Source organism: Centrocercus urophasianus, unplaced genomic scaffold, assembly GCF_019232065.1.
Source record: "Centrocercus urophasianus isolate 14NV4802_14NV808 unplaced genomic scaffold, USGS_Curo_1.0 seq_24, whole genome shotgun sequence".
NCBI classification, from domain to species: domain Eukaryota; kingdom Metazoa; phylum Chordata; class Aves; order Galliformes; family Phasianidae; genus Centrocercus; species Centrocercus urophasianus.
The window spans coordinates 221,060-237,274 of NW_024884800.1; the positions used below are offsets into that span (position 1 = coordinate 221,060).

The 16,215-nt window shown below is 44.2% G+C and overlaps 1 protein-coding gene across 1 annotated transcript; it reads right to left on the minus strand.

Moving 5' to 3' along the window:
• Positions 1–1,101: 1,101 nt before the first annotated feature.
• Positions 1,102–16,059, minus strand: LOC122163753 (heat shock factor protein 3). Its single transcript, XM_042825222.1, has 13 exons — positions 15,919–16,059; positions 14,943–15,051; positions 13,692–13,819; positions 10,275–10,399; positions 9,356–9,431; positions 8,614–8,675; positions 8,056–8,137; positions 7,639–7,772; positions 6,026–6,271; positions 5,649–5,754; positions 5,192–5,257; positions 4,043–4,109; positions 1,102–3,465 (listed from the first exon to the last, which is right to left on the minus strand). The coding sequence occupies exons 1-13, from the start codon at positions 16,036–16,038 to the stop codon at positions 3,131–3,133; spliced, it is 1,656 nt and encodes a 551-aa protein (XP_042681156.1). The 5' UTR covers positions 16,039–16,059; the 3' UTR covers positions 1,102–3,130.
• Positions 16,060–16,215: the final 156 nt, after the last annotated feature.

Below are 16,215 nucleotides of genomic sequence, written 5' to 3' on the forward strand. Positions count from 1 at the left end.
AGACCCACATTCTCACTGCAACAATTTCTGAGATGGACATGAGACAGGTGGGCTGCTTTTCAGTAACAGGGATGTTCCCTTCCCAACTCCTGTCCACCAAACACATGCACACACTGTTTAAAATTACTTAAAAAAAACAAAAAAAAACAAAAAAAAAACAGACCCTTACTGCAAGGCTCCAAAAACTGCAAGCTCATCTAGAGTTGAAACATGAAGAAAACATAACCGCTTCCCAGAACGTTTCAGTGCTGCTGATATGTTGCTGTTTTAACACACTGTTCAGTCATGATTTTTCTGTTGCTCTCTGTAAAACCCTTCTGGTGATAGTTGCATGCCCTGCAGTATTACTGCAGCAATCTTTCTCTCCTACTCAGCTTCCACACTGGGTAGAGAAAGCTGGTAAGACTTCATTGACTTTTTATGCTCTCCATAACAAAGCTCAATTTCTTTCACATGGTGAGCGTCTCATTTGACCAATTCTTATTCTCAGATTGGATTAGCAACAATTCTTGCATCTTTGATTCCCTAAAGCATAGCTGACGAGCATCATTTAACATAACATCCAAAACATATCCCCACTCAAAGAGATTCACCATCATTCCTGCACTTACAGGAGCACTGTAAGGTCCCCTGGGCACACACAGACATTCACACAATCATCTATATGGGCAAAATAAAGATAACAGTATAACAAAATAAACGTAACAAAACAATGCCGTCCTCAAGTTTAATGATTTCCATTTGCTTCCCCACATTTGCAATAAGCTGCATGCATTTGTTGGTCATATGCAGCCACGTTAGCATTAGAGCTCAAGGGACTCTCGAGCTGCCCACTGTTTATAGGGTGAGATCGCAGAGTCATTGGATCATCTAGGCTGGGAAAATCCCCTACAGTCATCAGCTCCAATCGTCGATTGGCAAAGCTGTAATTAGCAGGACAGCATTATCAGTCCTGAGCAAGGCCTTACACATCAGCTATGCAATGGCATAACAAGACCTAGTGAAACTTAAAAGCTCTTCCTTCTGGGAAGTTCAGCAAACTGTTTGGGAAATGTATCAGCGTGCACAGAGGAACATAAAAAGGATGCACAAGAACCACAGTTTGGGTTTTGCAATTCCATAGTTTAATTAGTTCAACTAATTTGTACTTTTTTTCCTTGCTAATTTATCTTCTATTGCAATCCCTGTTAGGTAAGTAGCAAGTATACCCATTTCCTAGGCCAGAACACAAACCAGACGCAGATTCACAAATTGTTCCTAAGCCTCGGTTTCTTCTTAAGAGACAAAGTGTGTTTAAAAACTATTCTGCAATTGAGTCAAACACCCGATGGTGAGACGCAGTGAGAGCAGACTCCATCGTGGAAGAATATGACAGTGCTCCATTACAGCGCTGCTCTTCAAGTCTCACCTGCTCAGGAAATGGAGGTTACAGATCAGCCCCTCACAGAACTGCGACCCGCACTGCGCTGTCACAGCAGCACTGAGGAAAAGCTTGCTCTGTATTGTCTTACTCTCGGAAAAAAATCAAGGCTTTTGGGAGAAAGTAATAAAAAAAAAGGGGATCACAGACATAAGGAACAGTTATAAGCAGGGGAATGAAAGGACACTCTGAAGGTGTTCGAGGTGTGCACACAGGCAGTAGCGAGGTCCTCCTTTCCGGTGGGGAAGATCTGACAACGAAGCACAAATCTAACTTAGCGGGGTCAGCGCAGATAATGGGCATCATCCAGGCTTCAGCATATCAGAACAACTTGGATTCTTCCACATAAAAAGAACCCAAATCTTATTAGTTCAGAAACTCCAGAGAGAATAAAGCCTGTAATAATTGGACTGACTTCCTAACACTGAGAAATGTCTCCTACCACTGCAGCTACTTGAAAGAATCAGCTAGAGTCACACAGCCAGTTTTCTGCCTGCCCCCAGGGCTCTCCCAGCTCCCGCAGCTGTGGATGGCTGTGGCACATTTCGGATTTCTGTGAGCTGTGGATAGGCTCCTCCCAGCCTGTGCTGGTGAAGGAGCACTTCTCCTACCGGTAAGGAGGGATAAGAGGCAATGTCTGTCACAGCTGTTCAAAGGAGAGAAGAAAACGGTGCAGGAGGGAATTTTGGGGAAAATTTTCAGATTAAGCTGATAGTAGCTTTTGGAATTCGCTGTCAATCCATTCGGTTGATTGAGCTTTAAGATCCAACAGGCAGAAAATCCAGGAAAAAGTCCAATGTCTACAGAGGGTCAGATAAACAAGCAGAAGAGAAATCTTACTGTGACGTCCCACCACTGCAAATTACCCGTCACTTTTTTGTGTTCTTCTTTCAAGGACAGTGGCTGGACTTTGCTGGACATCTCCTGACTCAGTGCTACTCACAGTTCCCGAGGAAGGCGATGGATGTGGTGGGTGCAGGTCACTCTGGAAAAGCCTCCATGCAATGTGCATGAGATCAGCACTACGCACGGTGGCAAAGCACTTCTACTGCAACGCCCACAACCCGTGGCAATGGATGTGTTAGCATGTTAAAAAGTCACACGCCAGAGTTAAAATGTCATTTTCCATAGGAAAAAATTCTCCCTGTACCTAGGAGCAAATCTAGGAATAGGAAAGTAATTTAAGCCGATGCAAACATTTGTAGCCACAAACTATTAAAAAAGAAAAAACAACAAAAAAACAACCCCAAACCAACAGCAACAACAAAATAATTCTGAATTCCAATCAGAAGATACTTCTTGAAGCATCTCAGAAAGAATAAAACCCATGTGGAAAACATTACACACCACATTACTGTATAGCTGATAAAAACAAAAAAAAACAAACAGCCAAACTTTACAAACAGGATACAAACAGCTTTCCTTTTGCAATAAGGATATCAGATAAAAACAGTTATGAAATACACTGTGGTATGTGCACAGGGAGGCTGTCCTTCCCTCCTCCCAGTGCCTTCAATCCTATAGCTCTTCTTTGAGAGCTTTTTTCAGCCTTCCCACATGCGCTCTTCGCTCACAGAAAGAGAACTTTCTTTAGTTGATACAGAATACGACACTCAGGAGGAAGGAGAGGAGAGAGAAGATCAAACTTCTCATTGATCCATTTATCTTTGCTGTCTATTTCACACCACTAGGCCAGTTACAGATGTGAGTTCAGGAAGTTTCTATCTCAGAGGCTTCTTCTATGAAGCTAGCAACAGGACTGAGGAGCAGGAGAGGGAACAGCTTATACTCTCCATTTCCATCTTCCGAGAGGAGAGGCGGATCACCCATTCCCAAAGTGTCCACTGGGGGCTCAGCCTGGTTTGCTGGAACTGCCAGTGGCAAGACTGTTTCACCACCTGAAGGAGGATGGAGAGCAGGTTTTTCCTCCAGGGGGGCCAGGAGGAGGTCTTTTGGATCCTCTGTCTTCCCAACAGCTTCACCAGAAGGCAGCTCTTCAAACAACGAAAGCAGAGGATTGGCCCTGTACTGTATCAGCTGCATATCTGAGGGAAAACAAACATTTTAAACTCCAGGCTCCTACAGTACGTAAGTGAAGTCTTTTACTCAAGGCAAGGAAAATTGGAAGGGCTGCTTCAAAACTTGGTTTGCTAAAGAAAAGCACACAGCTGAGCTCTGACAGATTACACCAGCAGGTGCAAGAGAGTAAGGCCTGCAGCTAAGGCTCCTGTGTCTTTTAAGATCAATGTCTGAAACACACTTCAAGCCCCTACAAACACTGCATGCACTGGCATCACTGAAGTAGTAAAGTGAGTTGCACTGCACTTATGTGGGTTGTAGCCCTGTAGGAGATACCTCCACAATGGCATTTGCAGTTCTTCTCCTTACTGTGGCACTCTGTCACACATAAGAAAAGAGGAACAGTTAACATGGGAAACAGAACAGGGCTTGTAAAACTGAGGTACAGCTTCATTAAGATCAAGGAAATCCCAGTCGTCGTTAACATTCTCAGCCCACGCCAAAGAAGGAAATGAGCCACATTACAGGCTAGAAAAAATTCCATTTCCATACGCAGTTTTGGAAGAGTATGGAACTGTCACAGCTCTGTTCCCTCCTGCCCACCTTTGCTTCCTGCTGTTTCTCTATCACTTCCTCCCAGATGTTCAGTGCTGTCTCCCATGTCTGCAATCTGAAGCACAAAGGACAGAGAATAAAGCAGAATGCTTAACAAAAATATCTGGCTATTTACTGACTGCTTAGCAACATCAATGGTGAAAGGAGGAGGGAAGAGGAATTAAACAGCTGACCAATGTAAACTGACCTCACAAACCCATTACTGGAGATAAAGGCTAGTGCAGACACTGAAGTACAGACAAAGTTATCTTACCAAAATCAACCAATCTTCTCATTAGCCAATATTTACTTCTCCATACCAGAAGTTTGCCTTGTTGGAATAACACAGCTAAACATTATTTCATTTGTACAATGAAATTTTGCAAACACTGCTTGAACACAGCAGCATTTTACCTCAATGGTGGTTATGACAAGAAATTTTAGTTTAAAAACTATTTCTAGGCTACAAAATAAACAACAATGCAAGAGTCCTTTAATAATGTGAAACAATCTTAGGAACAGGGCCCAGAAAAGGAAAATTACACTGAGCTTCTACACGTCCTCTCAGGAAGTTCTATTGAGCCATGCTCAGAATAAATACAGCATCCTGTATTCTTGTTTTTTTCTTTTAAAAAAACACAAAAAAAACCCCTTTCCTTCAGCCTTCTGATAGACTGCAGGCACACAACCTGAACTACAATCCCAGGTCTTGTTATTACTTGGCTAAAAGACAGCAAGCCAAGAAACTCATCTCACACATACTGGAAAATGACAAGATTTTCTAACCTCCTCTTTCTAAACAGAGCATACAGAAGTAACAGATAGGAATAAAAAAAGTTCCTCAACACAGACAGCTGATTCAGCAACCACTAGTTTTCTTCTTCCTTATGTTCTCAGATTATTATAAAGTAATGAATACCTTATTTTAAGCCAAGTGGCAGCACCATAAGACATGAAACTCTTTTGAGAATCCTCTTAAATTCCTGTATGCCAACGGCAATAACAGAAAGCATTAAATCACCCAGATTAGAGAAAATGGTAGTTTCATCCTGAGCTATCAATCTCAATCCAGTCCCTACCCTCAATTTACATCAGTCAAAGTTTAACTTCCAATAACATTTTAACCCTCCCCATCATAGGAGCAAATCTTACTCTTACATTTTCCATACCAGGGGAAGTTTCCATCAAGTTCATATCCAGGGCTGGCAGTTCAGGGTTAAACACCTGAAAGCAGAACCAGATCATACATAGGAGAGTATATCACATAATAAGGTTCTTAAAGCAAAACTTCAGAGCAATTCCACTGCATCCCCCCATGTAAGCACAGGGATGGTGGCTCACTTGCGGCTCTACTGCAATGTATTTTGCCCTGTGGCAGTTAACTGAGCTCACAGGAGCTCTACATGATGACAGCACTGCATGAACTGAGAATGGCTCTCCAGATTGGTTCATACTTCGTTACACTCCTTGGATGACTATGCACCACTCTATCCATAACTATTCGCCTTTCAGGATTTTCTTCTCACTTGATCACTACAGCAAGGAATAAATCTGTAAAATCTCATAAAGCAACCTAACCAGTATCAGACACCAGAATAAATGAGAAGACACTTACATCGCTGAAAGCTTCGGAACCAAAGCTATACTGCTTCCCAGATAACATTGCTTGAAGCTCTTCAAGGCTGGCATCAATGCAATTAAGAAAATCCTGAATTTCTTCTCTAAGAAAGACAAAATTATACAGTACAGTGTAAGAAACAGTCAGCACTTAGGGCCCTTTATTGCACCACAGGGCAGGAAAAACCTCTTAGAAGTGAGAAGTGTTAATTTCTGGGTTATTACAGCTGTTGGATAAGCAGAGTGCTAGACTGTATTACTCATAATCCAGAACAGTTTATTGCCAGATGAACAAAACCACGGTCCTGTATCAATTTCAATGGTCCAACTCTTTTCCCAACACGTACAAGGACACCTGAAGAGGGGAGTTAATACCTGTCCAGTAAAGGATCATTTTGGTTTCCAGAGTTACTCTCGTTCAAGATGGAGTCAATCACTGACACAGGGTCTTCTGCAGCATTAGCTTGTGCAGTGTGCAGTTCTACAGCAGCATTTCCCACTTCACTGGATTTGCTGACATCATTTATCTGAACTGGGGGGATGGGTTCTGCACAACTTAACTCACTGGGCTGCGATACTTGACAAATCGGTAAGCCGGGATCCAGAGCTGTCTGCGCCTCTCTAGAACGTGACCCAAAGAGAAACAAGACAGGAAAATTCATCAGCCGTGTCACTGCTCATTACACATTTAGTATTTGATATTTTAATGCCTAGTGAGGTCAAATTCAGCAAGGGCTCAAATAACCAACCGCTTTTTTAAAAAATAAGCTAAGTGCCTTCCTAAAGGGAAGTGAAGGATCACTTGTTAAGGCTAATACAGTCAGCACAGAACATCCCCTTTACCCCGATTCGTAGAACTGTTTGGGCTGGAAGACATCTTCAAAGATCCCCAGCCCAAACGCCGTGCTGCAGGCAGGCACACCTCCCACTGCAGCACACTGCTCAGCAGCCCTGCCCAGCCTGACCTTGAATGCCTTCCATCACTGGTCATCCACAACTTCTCTGGGCAACCTGCTCCAGCATTCCACACCCTAATCACTGCATGAACTCTCTTTCAAACCCAATTTAAATCTACCCTTCTTTAGTTCAAAACTATTGCCTCTCATCCTATCGCTAGAGGCTCTAATAAAAATCTCTACATATCTTTCTTCTTACCCCCCTTTATAAATTAAAAGTCAAGCTTTCTCAGTTTTTAGAAACAAGAGCTCCACCTTTATGCCTTTCATACTTTCTACACAGGATAAATCCAAAGAAAATTTGTGAATTTTTAAAAGGTTCCATTTGCATTGTAATTTCTTTTAGAAAAATCTAAAAGCTTTCTTCTTCCAGCATGGTGACCAAATGCTGGCTCTGGAACTCTTTAGATTGGTAATGAGTTCTTAAAAAGAATGTACAGAATGTTCTTGACTTCAAATAATGAGATTCTGACAGACCAAAGAGGGCAGAAGGCCACATGGACACGTGGTGGTAGGGAAACTCACAACTGTGTCTAGAAATATAAGATTCCAAACCGGTCTATATTTTACTCTGAAGGTTAGCAACTGAATGGGTTTTCCACAATAATCTGAGATCACAAAAAGAAGACTGCTTCCCCTCCAGCTGCATTTAACATAATATTAGCGACAACAGTACTGAAATCAGAGATAAAATCACAAGTTTTGCATTATCTGTAAACAATGAATGCATTCAGTTCCTTGTTTGGTCAAATAGCGACATGTTTATTTGTTGAACAGACAAAAGCAGGTTGCCAGAAATCATACCAAAGAATCACAGCACGGTTGGGTTGGAAGGGACTCTAAAGCCCAACCACCCCCAGCCCTTTGTGGGCTGGCTGCCCTCAGCTCAGGCTGCCTCAGGCACCTCCAGGAATGGGGCATTGCAGCTCAAGGGCAGCAGTGCCAGGTCCTTCTATCCTGTACAATGTTTAACTTACACTAACATAACCACTTAACAAGTTAAGCATAAGTCTTTCACATCCTTACACGTACCTATCTCTGCCACTTGTGTGTGCTACAGCAAGGAGACCATTGGTGGCATTTTCCAGGGTATCAGTGATATCTCGGATGATGAGACCTGTACGATTTCCATCCTCATCATCTGAACTACGTTCAGAAAAAGCCATCTGCAGGATATGATATATCAAACAGAATGAATAAAACAAAAAGATTTTGTTGTTTCTAAAATGTTTACTCTCTTCTCTTGCAGTTTCCATTTCCCATTCAGATTTCATCTACACCAAGCTGTACTGATTTGCATGAGTGTATAGACAGGGCAGTGTTTTAAATTGGTCTATTTCAAAATAGCCCCAGCTATAAGGAAGCAAGGAAGTAAGCGGTGAGGAAGACTTCAAGGGCACTGTACAGCACCTTGTCTAACTCAGGCTCTCTTTCCCTGCACAGACTTACTGCTTGGCCACTCTCCACAGGTATGCGGACATACTGACGGCTGTACTTGGAAGGTGAAGCACCTGCAGCATCTGTCAGAGACCTGAGACAAAGTACAATGTTAGTGGATCCTGCTGCAGTAAACAGCTGCAGTAATGCTAGACATGTGCAGGAGCAGTAAGAACTATTACTCATCCACTTCTAAAACCAGCTTTTTGACATAACTTTTAATAAAGAGATTGCAGATGGACCAAAGTCTAAGTACACTTTTTGTTTTGTAGTGAATCAGTAACATTGGCACTTTTTTTTTTTAAAAAAGAGTTACCATTTCTGCAACTTTTTCCTTCAAAACATAGAACATAGAACATATACTGTACTGTCTTCTCATCCTATTCATTTTTGATTTAAGAAATCCATTCTTTTTTCAACTTCTTCCACTTTTCTCAAGTATGAATAAAAGAACACAACAGTGATAACAATATTCTCTATACACCCCAAGAAAAGCATCTTGCTTCTAGAAGTTGATTCATCTCCATAATGCACACTGGATGCTGCTTTGTGACCCTATCCAGTAATTACCTTTTCCTTTTGACCCCAACAATATAATTTCCTCGCATCAAACTTAGTATAAACTGAAGAATCTAAAAAGGAAAAACAAAAAGCCAAAAACAAATGATCAGCTTGGCAACGTGGATACTAACACATTAACTCAGACTTAGCTTTTATGATTTAAATTAGCAAGTAAATTAAATAGCCATTCATGCCCTTATCTTAAAAAGCAAAATGATAGTTACAGAAGGCACTGAAAAACCATCTCATTTGGTCTCATTTGGACAGTTCTTTTTTTTTTTAAGTGTAAGAAAATACCACAGGTCACTATGGAAGATTCCAGATCAGAAACAGCTGAGGGATAAACCAGAGAAAACCCGATCCAGTGCAGCAACTCCTATAGTTTCCACACCGACTTCTTGGCAGATCTGCCTGAGCCCTCACAGGCTCCACCCCGTGTGCCTGCAGTCTCTCCCTTTAGGTTCCCATTACACTGCCTCCAGCCCCACTTTTACCCCGGTTGTCTTGACTCTCCGCTTTCTCTACAAATACGAGTCACTGAATTGAAATTCTTATCACTAAGATTTTCTTTAGATTTTGCTTTGCTGCGCTGCTTCTTGGACACTCAGGAACTGTGAACATTTTCGTTGTGCTGTATTAATATAGCCTGTTCAGCTCTGTGTCATTTGTCATTCTACATGAGCAAAGAATGCCGTCAGGTATCACAGAGGCAGGAATAAGGATGGTAGCACTGAAGATGCTGCAATGGTACCTTAGACAGCAGCTTCTGTTGTTGACTGTGCTTCTGCCTTAGAACTGCCACTTCTTTCCACAGGGCCTTATTTTCTCTGCAATGCAGAATAAATCAGAAGACAGAGGATGAACAGAGTTTACTTTATATGATTTAGTTTCACAGCTTTCAAACTTTCACAGTACCTTGCAGGACCAATGGCAACATTTTTTCCATGGGTAACTAACAATTGGTTCATCAAATTCACTGCTGTAAGCTCCGAGTTAAACTAACCCCGTTTTTCCTCCAGCAGGACCAAAAGCTCACTAATGGCACCTTCCAATCTTTCACTGTTCCATTAATAATCTTGATTTGAGGGCACTCCTCGTTTCAAAGCCTCCGAGTCTTAGAATAAGGACATGGTGTTTGGAAACAGGCTAAGTGCAACACAGACCCGTCAGAATGGTTTCAAATGATTCATAAAACACAAAACCAAAGAGGAGGTGGAGCGCATGCATCTCCTGAGCTCTGGTTGATACCCACCTGCGTGCCAGTGATCTGGGCATATTACCATTGCCCATACAAAAAGCACACGAAGGAACAGAAAATGAGGAAACAAAGTTAATTTCCAGTCAGGAAGAAAACCCAATGTTACTTCTAGTTGCATCAACCCCTGTTTTGTGTTTAGAAGATGAAAAGCTTTGATACCCTAAAAAGCTACTACAGTTGATGGCAACCAAAAGCAAATCTGAAGATAGCCAAGAAACTCACAGTTTGAATCTCCGGTCTGCTACTGCATTATGGAAACATACAAGATTCAGAATGCTGTGTGCCATGTAATGAGGATTCTTAGGAAAAACAGTTTCACCTGTTTGCAGTTCAACTGAAACACGTATTTAGCCAAGCTCCAATACATGTAAACTCTACTCAGTGCCTACAGTGCTCCCTCAGCAGGTGGTACCTCTTCATGTTAGCCAGTCTGATGTCCATGTTGTTCTGCTGCTCTCTCATCTCCTGGACTTCAGAGAGTACTTTGTGTAAGTCCTCTGCACAGACCTTGAGATCCTCAGTTCTTACTGCAGACACCTACAATAGGTCCAAGTTATACATGCTTTACTAAGAACAGAGCCTTTTATGCACCCTTGTAAATGAGCAGCGCAGTTAGGCTGTGGAAAGGGCATAAATTTCATTAAAAGACTGGGTAAGATTACTAACTCTAACACATCACAAAATACCACAACTGATAAAAATGACAGCCCTTACAACAGTCTCGACTGTCTGAAAATAAACAAGATGTGAATGAAAACACCATCACAGTTCAAGCTAAAATCCAAAGCACTGATTGAAAATGGCCTCTACTGAGGGATTCTCCCTGCCAGGCCTGGTGAACGCTTGCCCCCTAGTGTCAAAAGGTAAGGCAAAACCAAAAGGACTGTGGAGCAGTAAGGAGGGAATGGTCACATTCCTTGCAGGCGTGGGCATACCTGCCAGCACAGGAACAGCAAAGTGCCATGAAGTTACTAAGGAAAAAATGCAGGCGCCTAATTACATGACTGGAAAATTTGTCTTACAGCTGGTGAACTGCAGATTCCTAAAGCACTGCTTCATCTTTTACCTCTCAGTGACATTCCAAGACTTTGTAGACTTGTCCTCCAAAAGTCAGAGCCAAAACTGCTTTTCTACCCACAGCAAAACTTCTAAATGCCATCTCTTCAATGAGGGAGGAAGAGCTATCAGACAGCAAGGAGTTCAGTTTCTCCTCTCCACAGTTCCATATCTAAAATATTCCAGTTCCTTCAGTAAGGCTGCAGTGGTGCCATTAATGGCTTATAAACAGTTCAAGTTTTAAAATAATAGATACAAGTTTTATACACAAGTTACAAAATAACAGGTCTCATCACTTACGAATGGTACGCACAGGTTTTGTAGGCATAATTTAAAAATTATTTAGCCAAACACAGACTGCAATGAAATCAAATGAAGTTGTAGCAGGTAACCACCAGATCTCTCTTCCAACCTAACAGTGTGCTCTTATTTCACTTATTTTGTTAAAATCCAGGAGATGTGGAAGCCTACTGTTTCCGTGCAGGTTGGCTCACAGATTCCCACTGTTTTTAAATTAAAATTGGTATTCATTGGTCAAAATTGACCTACAGTGCTGTAAAATAGTGTCCCATCACTGTGTGATGATACAATAGCATTATGGAATTCTGTGCTAGAATTGCTCCTGCTTCTAACAACACTCTTAAATTAGCTCTTCTATACTAGTTTGAGGAGTAGACTTTTACAGTTTCACACAGATCTCCCAAAAGCTGTCACTGCAGGATCACCGTAGGACTGCCTGTCCACTCCAGCTCAACTAGCTAGCTGTTACCTCTCATGCTTTTTCCCCAGCATTTCGACTCTGTTTCGGAGTACAACATCCTTCACCAAGCTGAAAGGCAGCCCAGCAATTGGTAAAGACAGTCCACAGCGCCTGCTGCTGGTTGGCAGACAAGCAGCAAATGTTTTCCAAAGCACACAAATCCACCGGGTATTACGTGTGGTCACTGCATTTTGATGTTAGAGCACACATAACTACCTTCATAAGGCTCTGGGGAGACCTGATAGCAGCCTTTCTGTATCTAGTGGGGGCTGTAAGAAAGAAGGGGGCAGACTCTTTAGCAAGGTCTGCAAAAGGAAATGGCTTCAAACTAAAAGAAGATTTAATTGGACATAAGGAAGAAGTTTTTCACAGTCAGGGTGGCGAGGCAGTGGCACAGGTTGCTCAGAGAGGAGTGGATGCCCCATGCCAAGGTCAGGCTGTATGGGGCTCTGAGCAGTGATGGAGCTGTGCCCATCCCTGTGCACTGCAGGCGACTCTTAAAGATCCCTTCCAACTCAAACAACTGTAAGATTCTACAGCACTATCCCTCTGCAGAAATGACTGTTTTCTTAACACAGCCCAGTGTTGAAAAGGATGCACTGAATGGCCTGACAGTTCTCTCTGTCTGCAGTTTTGGATGCTTTACTATTTGTTGTAGATAGCACCATGTGCTAATACACTTTATGCACCCCAAATGAAATCCTGATTCCTCTTCAGCACACCACCCCTTCATGGGAAGGATACCTAAAGGATGCAGACAGTAGGTGCAAGTACCAAATGCAGTCAGAATGCCTCTTGGAGGGAAAGCCAAACTAAAACGTTCTGCCAAATACGAGGAACAGCTTTCTTCCAAGTTCGTGACTATATAATAAGGATGTCAAGACTGAGTCACACGAACAGAGATCCTAGCCCTAACAGTGAAATGAGTAAAGAAAGAAAGTCCTGCATTCAGTCACACTCCTGTTTGAGGCTGAAATACATTTCCATTCCAGGCAGTAAAGCGCAAGAAAAGCTAACGGATGTTTTATCCATTGCAAAAATCACATTTCCTGTGCAACAAAGAATATATTTCACCAGAATTTACATGAATGTCTTTGGCACTAAATAGTGCTTTTGTCTTCTCATCTAGAGTACTCCACCCAGTGCAACACCCATGGGATACACAGTGCCATATGTAATGCCAGCACTGACTGTCAGCATACCAGAAAGGAAGGTGTGCAAGCTAGGACAAGTTAGCAGTTACGGCATCTGCAAAGAGCACAGGTCTGTGTCAGAGAAACTGCTACCATATTTGATCAACTGAGATTCTGAGCAGAGAGTTCAGCAAAGAATCAATCAAAACACAATTGTGACTCTAGCTAACCCTCAAGCCTACTCTCTGCTTTTATTAACTTGGGCATTGCAGTCACCACATTATGACACTCTGAAGAAAGAACTCCAAAGTTCAAATGTCAATAAGATGTATCATGGTAGTGTCTTTCTCTGGCAGCCAGGATATTATGGGCTGTAACGTGCAAGCAGAGAAAATATATACATGCAGGTGCAGTTAAGACAAGGCCAAATACACAAAAGAAAACTAGAAAGTGCTTGCAAAAAAAGTAGCTTATTAGCAAAATGGTGTTGGAGGAAAAAAATAATTTATGTGAGCTGAGTATTGCTGCCTATGCTGCATCCACACCACCTTTATCATTAATGGAACTGTTGAACACAGCTGGACTCAGTATTGACCCTAGAGGTGCACCACCAGCTAGAGTCTGTGCCACTGATAAAAGCTGTAGACCTCCTGTGTGTTGCTAGACAACAACAGGGTGCGTTCTGTTTAAGAGCTGACAGGAGGAGGCCAAGCCAAGCATTAGTGTGGCATTCAGGAGGGAGCTGCTAAGGCTTGCCAGTGCACAGCCTTGGTTCTCCAGGAATTTGTTGGCTGTAAAGTGTTTGAAATGCTCAGAATTGCTCTAGATAAACTTCTTTTCATAACAATAACAGTGAAGTAAATAAATGCTTAGACTGTACCTTGCGTTTGATGTTTTCCAATAAATGTGCATTTCCTTGCTTGAAGAAAGGGTGCTGGAACTCAATGACTGAGTTTTTCTCTGCTGTAACCATACCATTCTCCAAAGCAACCACCTTCCTGAAACCATCTGTGGAGAGGGATTGAAATAAAATCATTTCTTCTAAAGTAAAGCTCACTGTTACAAAACAGAGCTAAAGAAAACCACAAAGCTATTGAAATACCTACAGCTACACAGCTATTGGAAGCAGGAGCCTCCTTTCAGTGCTCAACCACTTCACTGCTCTGATCACCACAGACAGGGAACACACCTACCTACCACACCACCAAATGATCTACAAACAGCATGCATGGCACCGGCCTGCTAGTCCTGGAAGCAAGGCAGTCCAAATAATCACAGAAGCAAGTCAGCAGATTTCCTAGGACACCTCGCATAAAATGAGGAATGGACAGTATGTCCCACCTTCCCTTTCATCCCTACAGACTCAGGCAACTGCATACCAAAACAAATGCTGTTGTATCCCACCAGAGTCTATGGAATATTAAAAGGAAGAGAAATTAGTCCTCCGCCTATGGCAACAAATCAGGCACAAAAAGCACTTCTTCCACCCCAGACCGTCTCCATGAAATAAGGCATTGAGCTCTATTTCCATCACTGCTTTAAATACCAAAAGGAAGATGCAAATTAGTTACCAGACCAATGTGTATCTTTTCTCACTCAAGTTCTTAACACAATTGATACGTTCCAGCCTCGCTGCGCCCCAAACACACTATCATGAGAAAACCTCAGTGTAAGCAGCATGAGGAGGCTGCCACCCCACTGCATACCTCCATATGAATATTTGTATTTTATCATTTAACTGCATTATGAGACTACTGACAATTGTTTCTTCACATGTCAGGCAAACAGAGTGTCCTCCAGATCCTCTCCTTTCCCGGGAAGGATTCACTCAATCACTTTTAACCCCCTTACTCAAAGGCAGCCAATTCCTGTGCAGTCTGTACCTTCACATGGCCCCAAACCAACTCTTTGTGCTCCGCACACTGCACTGACTTGAGATTGCCACCTCATTCTGACGCCACTGCCTGCACACACTGTGCACATCTCACAGAACAGGCAGTATGTGATGCTCACGAGTAGAGCACAGAAAACATAAAAAGGAGACTCGGTCCAGCTTGAGCCGTCGGTGGGATTAACGCTGCTTCAACAGAGAAAGCAACACAAACATGCATGCACAGCAGCTGATGCTTACACATGTTGAGCTGTCGGATGAAGCTGGAGATGTTGTTGTGTTTGAAGTACTTGGGGAGCAGCTCCTTGGCAAACCGCTGCTCATCCAGTATGCAGAAGTTCTCACCATTCTGGGAAATAAGGGACAGTAACAGTGAGAACAAACGTTTCTGAGGCGCTGCTCTGATGCCAGGATCATTGCTGGAGCCAGTTCCTATGGCACCATGGGCACAACACACCAAAGGGCACCGCCTGAGGGGACTTAATGAGTTTTCCAGATCGTAACAAAAAAGATCGGGGAAAAAAAAGCCTTTTCAGGGAACACTGCTCTGGAATTGCGGTTTGGTTGGTTTGTTTGTTTTCATTTTTTTTTTTTCAAAGTCTGAACTTTGGCCTCAAGCCAAAGAAAAAAATCGTTCTAAAACAGATCCCGGCACACGAAGGGCAAACGGCGCTCAGGCCGCGCGGCGTCACCGCTAAAAATACCCGGGGGCAGAGCGGGGCGGCGGCGGTACGGGGCGAACGGAGCGCACCGCGCGGGCCGGGTGGAGCTCGTGCGTTCGTATGGCCGCGACGGGGAGCGAACGGATCTCTTCACCTTCGCCTTTTAAAGGCCGACATCCGGAGAAACGGATGGAAAAAATCCGCGTTAGAAAAGGACACGGAGCGAAAGTCAACGCCGCGGGCGTTCGCGTCCGCGTGCGGCTGCTGCGTCCCCGCCTGGAGGCTCTCGGCGGCACGAGAGGAAAAATTAAAGTTAACGGGTTCGGAGCGCCGTTGGCGGCTCAGACGCAGCGCCGCTCCGCTCCGATCGCCGCGCGGTGCGGCCGGGACGCGGCACGGAACCGCTCCGGGCCCCGCTCGCGCCACGTGCCACGCGCCAGCGCTCCTGGCCCGGCCCGGCCCGGCACGCCGCCGCCGCCTCCCCCGGGCCTCGCTCCCCGCGGGGCCTCCCAGACCGCCGCCGCCGCCTCCCGTTGCCCCGGGGCCGCCCTCACCCGACTCCAGCAGATGACGTCGTCGCTCTGCGGATCCTCCACCAGGGCCCACAGCTTGGCCAAAAAGCCGGGCACCGGTGCGGCGCCGGGGGCGCCAGGCAGCGCCGACCCTTCCCTCATCCTCAGGCCGGGCCGAGCTCTCGTGCGGCGGCCGCGCGGGCGGATCCCCACCGGAGACCGTGACGCCACGACGGGCGGGGCCCGCGGGCCAGGGCTCGTTGGTGGGCGGCGCGAGGCCAGGGCGGCCAGCTCATTGGCGCTCGCATCCAGGTCCCGCCCCGCCCGCCTCGCCCCGCC